The sequence below is a fragment of the Helianthus annuus genome, chromosome 14 (genome assembly GCF_002127325.2).
Source record: "Helianthus annuus cultivar XRQ/B chromosome 14, HanXRQr2.0-SUNRISE, whole genome shotgun sequence".
NCBI classification, from domain to species: domain Eukaryota; kingdom Viridiplantae; phylum Streptophyta; class Magnoliopsida; order Asterales; family Asteraceae; genus Helianthus; species Helianthus annuus.
The window spans coordinates 5,252,822-5,261,695 of NC_035446.2; the positions used below are offsets into that span (position 1 = coordinate 5,252,822).

At 47.8% G+C, this 8,874-nt stretch overlaps 1 protein-coding gene across 1 annotated transcript; it reads right to left on the reverse strand.

Annotated features, from left to right (window-relative positions):
* Positions 1-3,316: 3,316 nt before the first annotated feature.
* Positions 3,317-6,304, reverse strand: LOC110906334. Its single transcript, XM_022151484.1, has 2 exons — positions 3,739-6,304; positions 3,317-3,465 (listed from the first exon to the last, which is right to left on the reverse strand). Exons 1-2 carry the CDS (start codon positions 6,302-6,304, stop codon positions 3,317-3,319), a joined length of 2,715 nt encoding a protein of 904 aa, XP_022007176.1.
* Between the last annotated feature and the right edge of the window lie 2,570 nt (positions 6,305-8,874).

Consider the following 8,874-nt stretch of genomic DNA (forward strand, 5'->3'; position numbering starts at 1 on the left):
CGGTGTGCTCTGTGCCTTTGAAGAGCCTTCATGACTGGAAACAGAAATTCTTCTACATCCGTCGTGGTGTAATTCCGATAGGTATGCCCTATCGACAGGTGAGCCAAGGGATTCCAAAGGTAGACGTTATGGAGGATTATGCTGCCCAGGACTGGACAAGAAGATAACCCAAAAGGCGACTGCCATTTCCCAGCTGGAGGAGATGGCTTTGGTTGGTGCCGGGATGAGTTTATTGTGGATGCCCAAGAATCCATTGGGTCAACCTGTATATAGCTATCAGGGCAAATGTATGTTTCTTTCATAAGTTACTGCTGAGTTATTTCCTCTTATGTTTGTTGTGTTTTTGTGTGTTTTCTTATCTTCTTGCCTTTTTGTAGTTGGTTACAGCTTGATAAATGTCTTGGATCCGAGGTCGGCGGGTGCTATGGTTGAGGCTATTCAAGAAGATGGGAAACCGACGTGGCTAGACCAAATCCGGGGTCGTTTTTTGCATCCAACTGATGACAGCTTGAGTAGATATGCCAGCGAGGTTCTAGGTGAAGATGTTTGGAATGATCCTGTCGACCCGGGTCGAGAGGAAGTCATTGTTCTTTCAAGTGGGAGTTCTGACCAAAACCTTGAAGGTCTAATCTCTCGTTGCGCGCGTGCAGGTACCGCGCAGGGTGATGCTTCCGAACTCGTGCATGAGGTTGCTGGTGATGATGATGTAGAAGTGCCTGTTGATCCTTCTGCTCAGTTGGAGCCGAGGAAGAAGGCAAGAACTAATAAGTCTGGGAGGAAAGAGGGAAAGGCTGAGGGTAAAGCTGCTGGTTCTTCTCGTAAGCAACCCTCTACTCTTCCTTGTCTAGATTATGTGGTAGTTTCTGACACGTTGTCTGGCCTAGGGGTTGGTGAGAGAAGTCGAGAATCGGATCCTGATGACAGTGCTACCCTGACTGAGCACATGAGGAAAAAGGCCCTCGAGGATCACAAGCGCAAGCTTGATGAGCAGTCTGCTGCTCTTCTTGCTGCTAAAAAAGCGAAGCTTCATAAGGAGGCCCCCCAGCACCTTCTGAATCTGAGGTTGATCTTGGTGTTTTTAGTGGGGGTCGTGGAAATCTTTTGGAGGAGATCTATGCTGCGTCTGCTCCTCCTGCTGGTAACTTGTTTTTAGTTGTATATTTCTTTCGTTTTTCTTCGGGTTGTTTTTAATTCTTGTTTTGTGATAGCGGTCAAGATTGGCAAGAAACCTCGTGTGGTGGATATTTCTCAGATCACGCCGCCCACTTCCCCACCATCGAGGACGGTTGGTCTGACCCCTCCTCGTGATGATGTTGAGGCAGGAAAGAAGGGTGGAGAAGGGGCTACTGAAGATGTGGGTGAAGGTGGTGGTGATGCTGGAGTTATTGGTGGTTATGGTGGGGCTGATAAGGGTAAAGGTGTTGAGGTGGAGGTGGAATCTAGTGAAACTACTCCCCACCAAACCATTTATACCAAGCGTCCTCCTGGTGGAGGTGGGGCTACTTCTGGTGTGGTGCGTAGCCCGCAATTTGAACATAATCCTGCTGATTCTTAGGGTACCTAGAATCCTGCTTGTGATGACTTACCACACGCCCCTCGCTGGAACCTTACTCAGGGTTCCAGGATGAATGACGTGAACAATTGCCATGAAATTTTTTGCTATGTCTCTCCCTCCTGCTGAGAGGATGTTCCAGAAAAACCGCAATCGATTTGCCTTGTTGGACGACCATGTTCGTGCCGGGGTTAATTACTTTGCCACTTCTCAGGAAATTCTTCGTGAATGGCGGTTGATGGGAGAGGAAACGCTCGAGTTTGAAGAGTCAAAGAGGTTGTTTGCTGAAGAGAGGGAGAGATTTAATGCGGAGAAGAAAGGCTTGTAGTGGAGGGTAGCTGATGCTGAACAAAAACTTGAAAAGCAAAAACAGTTGAATGTTCAGAAGCAGAAAGATTGGGAAGCCGCGTGCGAGCGCACGAATGTTGAGATGCAATCTCAGCGTGATGCGATCGTGCGGTTGTCCGGTGAAAAATCAGAACTTGCTGAAGAGGCTCAGCAGGCGCGTGTTGCGTCCGAGAAGAAAGAGAAAGAATATGTTGATCGAATTGATAAGTTAGAGGTTCTTGCCCAGCAGAAGGCGGCTGAGTGTGAGGCTACACAGCGCCTTCTTGCTGAGAAGACTGCTGAATGTCAGGCAGCTGAACTCCTTGCTGAGGAGGCAGCTGCTGACACCAAATGGTTGCTTTCTCGTGGTGTATCCTTGGTAATTTCTTTTGTCTTGTGTTGCTCTTTCGTCTTTTTTTTTTTATTTTTGTGATCTTTTATTTGGTTGCCTTATTTTATGCAGCTTCCTGACTGCATTCTGAATTCAACTGAACTTGCCACGTACATGTTCGAATTGGGCCGAGCGGGTTATAATAGCGGTCGTAAGTTTGGATATGCTGAGGGCAAGGCTGCAGCTGTCAAAAAGGAGAAAGATTACCATTTTGAGTTGTATAAAGAAGATTGTGACGGTGCTTATGCTGCTAAGCGCAAGGAGTTTTCGACCCTTGACTTTGCTGTCGTCCGGGCTGCGCAAAAGTTATCTCGAAAACCGGATGGAGTTGCTCTTCTGAAGAAAGCCCTTGGAGACGATGCTGATGCGGCAGGGGGTGCTGGCACCAGCCATGCTTGATTGGTGAAGTCCGGCCTGTGAGCCGTGTATGGCCTTGATTGGCCTTGTAATGTTGATGGTTTGGACAATTTTATTCTGTTTTACCTGTTATGGTCGTATGTACTTGATCGTAATTGCTTGATGGATATTTTGTTATCGTTTTTGTGTTTATGCGAATTTTGTTATCGTCATAATATGTGCATGTGTAATTACTTTGATTAGGTGTCACGAATGAATGATGGCGCTGACAGGTGATGTTGTGTTACTACAACGTTTTATTCTGTCGTGTTGATGCGCGCGCTTATTTTGTGACTTACGAAGTGATCGAGTTGCAGGTTATTGTGTGAGCTCAGCTGTGTTCAGCCTTGGGAGCATTACAATGTTTAGTTACCTTGCTATCGATATTTTCGTGTTTATGTGGGCACGAAGTTTTAGTTTCGGCGTTTTGTAGGCTTTGGTTGTGTTTCCGACCCGGCTGTGCACTTGGTTGTGACGAGCCTTGGAGGTCTACAACGTTTCCTATGGTCGAGCCATTCGATGTTTTCGTGTACGCCCAAAGTAATAAATGCAGTTGTGACAAGAAATTTGCATGAAGTAAAAGTAGCCAAACACTTCTTGTATTATAGTAAATGTGTTGGCGATTCGGCCTTTGAGATTACATAATTGTTTTACATGTAGCACTTCCTAAGTTGCTGAGCGTTCCAGGTTCGCGGAACCTCCTTGTTGTTGATGGTGCGCAATTTATAAGCTCCTTTGCCGAGTACTGCATCGATGATATATGGGCCTTCCCACTTGGGGGCTAGCTTTCCGGGCTTTTCTGCGTTCGAAGCTTCATTGTCCCTTAGGACGTAATCTCCCGAATTGAAAGTGCAGACTCGGACTCTGGAGTTGTAGTATTTCTCTAGTTTTGTTTTGTACTTGGCCTCGTTGATTGCTGCCATCTCTCTCCGTTCTTCTAGGAGGTCCAGATCGATTCTCCTTTCTTCTTCATTGTTGATTAAGTTCATTGAGAGCATTCGTGGGGATGGCAGCCCTATTTCTGCTGGAATGACCGCCTCAGACCCATAGACTAGGCTGAACGGTGTCTCACCGTTGCTTGTCTTTGGCATTGTCCTATAGGCCCACAGTATGCTGGGCAGTTCGTCCACCCAGCCTCTTCTCTTCTCGCCTAACCTCGGTTTGATACCATCAACGATACTCTTATTGACTGCCTCTACTTGACCGTTCCCTTGCGGGTGCGCAACCGAAGAGAAGGTGTGTTCGATGTGTAATTCTTTGAACCATCGTTCGAGGTCGTCTGCTGCGAAGTTAGTTCCGTTATCGGTGATGATTCTGAGAGGTAGGCCAAAGCGGCATATGATTTGTTCCCATATGAATCGCTTGACGACTGCCGATGTGGTTGATGCAAGTGCTTTCGCCTCCACCCATTTGGTGAAATAGTCGACGGCGACTATTATGAATTTGACCGCCCCTGGTGCTTCCGGGAAAGGACCTACCATGTCTATGCCCCATTGTTGAAAAGGCCATGCGGTTGTGACTAGTACTATTTCATTTTTGGGGCGCATGGTTTTGGGCGCATGTCTCTGACAGCCACTGCACTTCCTCAACTCTTTCACGGCATCCAGATGCATCCCGGGCCAGTAGTATCCAGCATTCATCACTTTTGCCACCACCATTCGAGGCCCGGCATGAATACCACAAATTCCTTCATGAACTTTCCGGATTAGGTAGTTTGCGTCGTCGGCGTCAACGCGCCTCAGCAGCGGGCCGAGATACGACTTTCGGTACAGTATCCCATCTGCCATCTGATAGTGTTCTGCTTTGTATTGGATCTTTCGCGCCTCGGCTTTGTTTTCGGGAAGTATCCCTGACTGCAAGTACATGATTATCGGTGTCATCCAGGATGTTGTTCCTGTCTGGATAACACTTACTTCTCTGAGTGGAACGGATGGGTTGCTCAAAACCTCTATGCGCACATCCTTTGCTAGGTGCTGGAAACTTGTTGATGCGAGCTTACTCAACGCGTCTGCCGGCTTGTTCTCGCTTCTGTTTATGTGGTGTACCTTGTAAGAGTAGAAGGTTTGTAGCAATGTTTTTGCTTGGCTGAGGTAGAGTGCCATGACATCCCCTTTGGCTTCGTATTGGCCGTTAATTTGCCCTGCTACCAGCATGGAGTCCACATGCGCTTCGATGTGTCGGACCCCCATTTTGATTGCCAATCGTAAGCCAGCCAGGAAAGCTTCGTGCTCTGCTTCGTTGTTTGTGCTTTTAAAATCCAGGCGTATGGCGTACGTGAATTCATGTTTATCGGGGCTTACCAGCCTTAGCCCTGCGCCTGCTCCGTCTTCGTTGGACGCTCCGTCGGTGTATAACAACCATGGCTCTTCTGTTTGCTTTTTCTCAGCTTTTTCCATTGCTTTACATTCTCTTTCTTTGTCACCCGGGACTTCGGTCATAAAATCTGCCAAGACTTGGCCTTTGATTGATGGTCGTGGTCTGAAAACCACGTTGTGACCTCCTAGTTCTATTGCCCATTTGGCTAGCCTTCCTGATACTTCTGGCCTCGCAAGGATGTTGCCGATGTTGTAGTTTGTTAGCACGTGGATGACGTGATTGGCAAAGTATCTGCGCAGCCGTCTTGAAGCGTGAATCAGTGCAAGGACTAACTTTTCCATGATTGCATATCGGGTTTCTAGGTCGGTCAAGGTTCGTGACACGTAGTAAACTGGTGTCTGAGTCCCTTGACGATCGACGAGTAAGACTGCTCCGACCGCCTTATCGGAAGCTGATAGGTAGAGTACCAAAGGTTCACCTTTGTTTGGTGCGGTTAATATTGGCAGTTTGATGAGACAGTCTTTCATCTCGCGGAACGCGCTCTCTGCTTCCGGAGTCCACTGAAACTGGCTTTTCTTCATACAATTACGCAAGGTTTTGATGAACGGAAAAGATTTTGCAGCATGATTAGCTAGGAAACGATTGAGCGCGGCTAGTCGTCCTGTTAACTTTTGCATGTCTTTGATGTTTGATGGTGAAGGCATCCTTTCTATGGCTTGGACTTTTTCCGGATTCACCTTAAAGCCATCTTTTGTGACGATGAAGCCTAAGAACTTTCCTTCCTCCATACCGAATGAGCATTTTGCTGGGTTCAGCTTGATACTCACGCTGCGCAGCGTGTTGAAAGTTTTCTGGATGTTCGCCAGCATCATGCTCTCTTCCTTGCTCATAATCACCAGATCATCCATGTACACTTCTATGTACTTGCCGATAACATCACTGAACGTTTCGTTCATCAATCTTTGGTACGTCGCACCCGCATTCTTTAATCCGAAAGGCATCTTGGTATAACAGTACAACCCCGTTGGCGTGCGGAAAGCAGTTTTATCCTCATCTTGGACAGCCATTTGAACCTGGTGATACCCCTTGTAACAATCAAGAAAGCATTTCCACCTGAATGTTGCCAGATAATCGATTTTTTCGTCTATGTCTGGTAAGGCGTAGCAGTCGCGTGGGCAGGCCTTGTTTAGGTCTTTGTAGTCGACACACATTCTCCAGCTGCCGTTTGGTTTCTTTACCATCACTGGGCTTGCTACCCATGTTTGGTATCTGACTTCTCTGATGATGCCTGCATTCAATAGTTCTAGTACTTGCTCTTTCATGGCGTAATGCTTTATATCGCCCAGGTGGCGTTTGGCGTGTACCACTGGCTTTGCGTCCTCTGAGACGTTTAGACGGTGCTCTGCAATGTGTCGTGGAACACCAACCATGTCAGCTGGTGTCCAGCGAACACGTCCATATTCTCGTGTAACAACTTCTTGAGCGCTGCGCGTGTTAGGTCGGACATCGCTGGTCCCAGGGTAACGGTTTGTTCTGGGTGAGCGCTGTTCAACACCCATTTTTCTGCCTCTGCGCGCGGCGCTGGTTTACTTGCTTTTGTAGGTCTTATTTCATATGTTGCTAAGACTTCCTTGCTTGCGTATATCAGTGCGATGCCTGTTTCCGTTGGGAATCCGACGGCCGAATGTGGTGCAGAGCAAATCATACTGAAGTCTCCCTGGGATTCTCTTCCTAGGAGGATGTCATGTCTTGAGTGTGTAGGCAGCACCATGAACGTGACTTTTTCTGTTCTTGAATTTCGTCCATCCGAAAGTAACACCGGGAATGATATCTGTCCCAGGGGAAAGACGGCTTCGTTGCAGAAACCAGTTAGTGGGTAGTCTACTGGCTCCAAGCGCGCCTTGTCTTCCTGGTCAAATTGATTGAAGCATTGTTCGTATATGATATCCGCGGTGCTCCCCGGATCGATGAAGATGTAGTCTGTCTGGTAATGACCAATCACTCCTGGAATAACTATTGGTCGTTTTTCCCTTGGGCCACCTCTAACAACTGGGAAGATGACTTGCTTTTCGCGCCATGAATCATCTTGTGTGCGCTTGTTGTAATTTTTCTTTGGTCTTCGTGGACCTCCCTGCACCATGTGGGTTTCCAACTTCCTGAGTTTTTTGTTATCTGGTCCTTCGTCTCTTCTTTGGATTTGGCGGTAGTCTCGCTTTCCGCCTTTGACCAGGTGAGTGAGCTTTCCATCTCTTAGGGCTCTTTCAATTTCTTGCTTCAGGCTAAAACAGTCATCGGTTAGGTGACCTGTATCCTTATGGAATTCACAGTAGAGATTGGGATCTTGACCCCTTTTGTTGCGCATTTGCAGGGGTGGTTTAAATTGGTGATTTTCAGTGGCCAAGACCTCCGAAGGGGTCTTTGTTAATGGCGTCCACTGCTTTTCTCTGTTTTCTTTCTTTACTTCCTTTCTGTGTGCTATCTGATTGATTGTGTGTCGCGCATCTTCTTTTGCTGGGCTTCTTTCTCTATGACTGGAAGACCGCCATGACTGGCCTCTGCCTTTTCTGCCATGTCGGTCATTAGAGTTATGTGCGCGTTGACGGTGGTCATCACCGGTCAACTGTTTGTCTGTCTGTGCTATTGTTTTGGCGGCCTCGATGAAGGTTTCCCAATCTTTGGGTCCTCCGTCTCTTCCTTTCACGCGCTTGATCAGATCATCACACTTGACTGCCCTCATAAAGTGTGCGCGCATCATTTTTTCTCCCATATCTCCAAACATTCCTTGTTATATCTTGTGATAAAATCTTCCACGCTTTCGTGGTCTCGACGCCATATGTTTAGACAATCTGCTGGGTCCCTGGCGTGCCTCCGCTGTTGAGAGAAGTGTGCCAGGAACTTCTCTCTGAAGTCAACCCATGATTTAACTTTTCCTGCTGGTAAGCTGTCGAACCAGACGCGCGCTGCGCCCACGAATGTTTGTGCGAACAGGTGACACCAAGTTGGTAGGTTCCACCCACTTGTTGCTCCTGCGCCTTTGAAGACCTGGAGATGATCATCTGGATCTGTCAGTCCGTTGTATTTGCCAACGTTGTGCGGTAGCTTGGTTTGTCTATAGCGGCTGTGGCAATCTCCCTGATGAATTTCGAATCTTCGGCCATGTCGTCTGGACGATAGCTTAAGGTGTAATCGTGCTCTGCCTTTGGGTTGTACCCTGCGCGCTTTGCGGGCTTGTATGCTTCATGCTCTGGATGGAGTTTGCTAAACACTGTGGTTTCCCCTTTGTATGTTGGGTCGTCTTCTTCTTCATCCCATTCTGTGTTCATATTACGCGCGTCAAACGAGCCTGGATCGGTTTTCTTTGCAAGTTGGGGTTTTGCACAAAGTTGCTTTCTGTTTCGCCGTAGGTATCGCGCGTGTCGTGCGTGCTTGGTCTTCTCACATTTTGAACTGGTCCTTTCTCCGGACGTAGGTTCCACGCGTTAGTCTGCTGAGTTGTATGTGTACTCAGAGACCTTGGTTGTGGAGTTACAAATGCTGACTGGTTAGCTTGTGCTTGGAGTAGGGCTTGCTGTGCGCTGAGTTGCGTATAAACGAGGTTTATGGACGCCATCTGTTCGACATACCAGGAAGCTAGAGTTTTTCCTTCGGGTAGCCCTAAAAGTGCGGAGTAATTGAGTTGTGCTTGTTCCGATGGAGCTGAGGGGCCAGCTCCATGGCTTGGTGTCAGCATTGATGGTGGTGTCTGGTGCAACACCCCGGTCGGAGTTTGGAATGCGGCTCCGTTTGTGGTTTGAGTGATGATCCTTGCTGGTGGGGTTTGGAAAGTGGGTCCAGTTGTGGTTTGGCTAACAACCCTGGATACACTCCCAAAGATAGGAGGAAAATCGTTGTT

Bases quoted from the DNA above. Each gene is read 5' to 3' on its own strand.
- LOC110906334 (XM_022151484.1), bottom strand. From the start codon at position 6,304: ATGAAAGAGCAAGTACTAGAACTATTGAATGCAGGCATCATCAGAGAA. The intron at 3,466-3,738 runs GTGAGACACCGT...CTTCGAACGCAG, and splicing joins AATGCCAAAGACAAGCAACG to AAAAGCCCGGAAAGCTAGCC.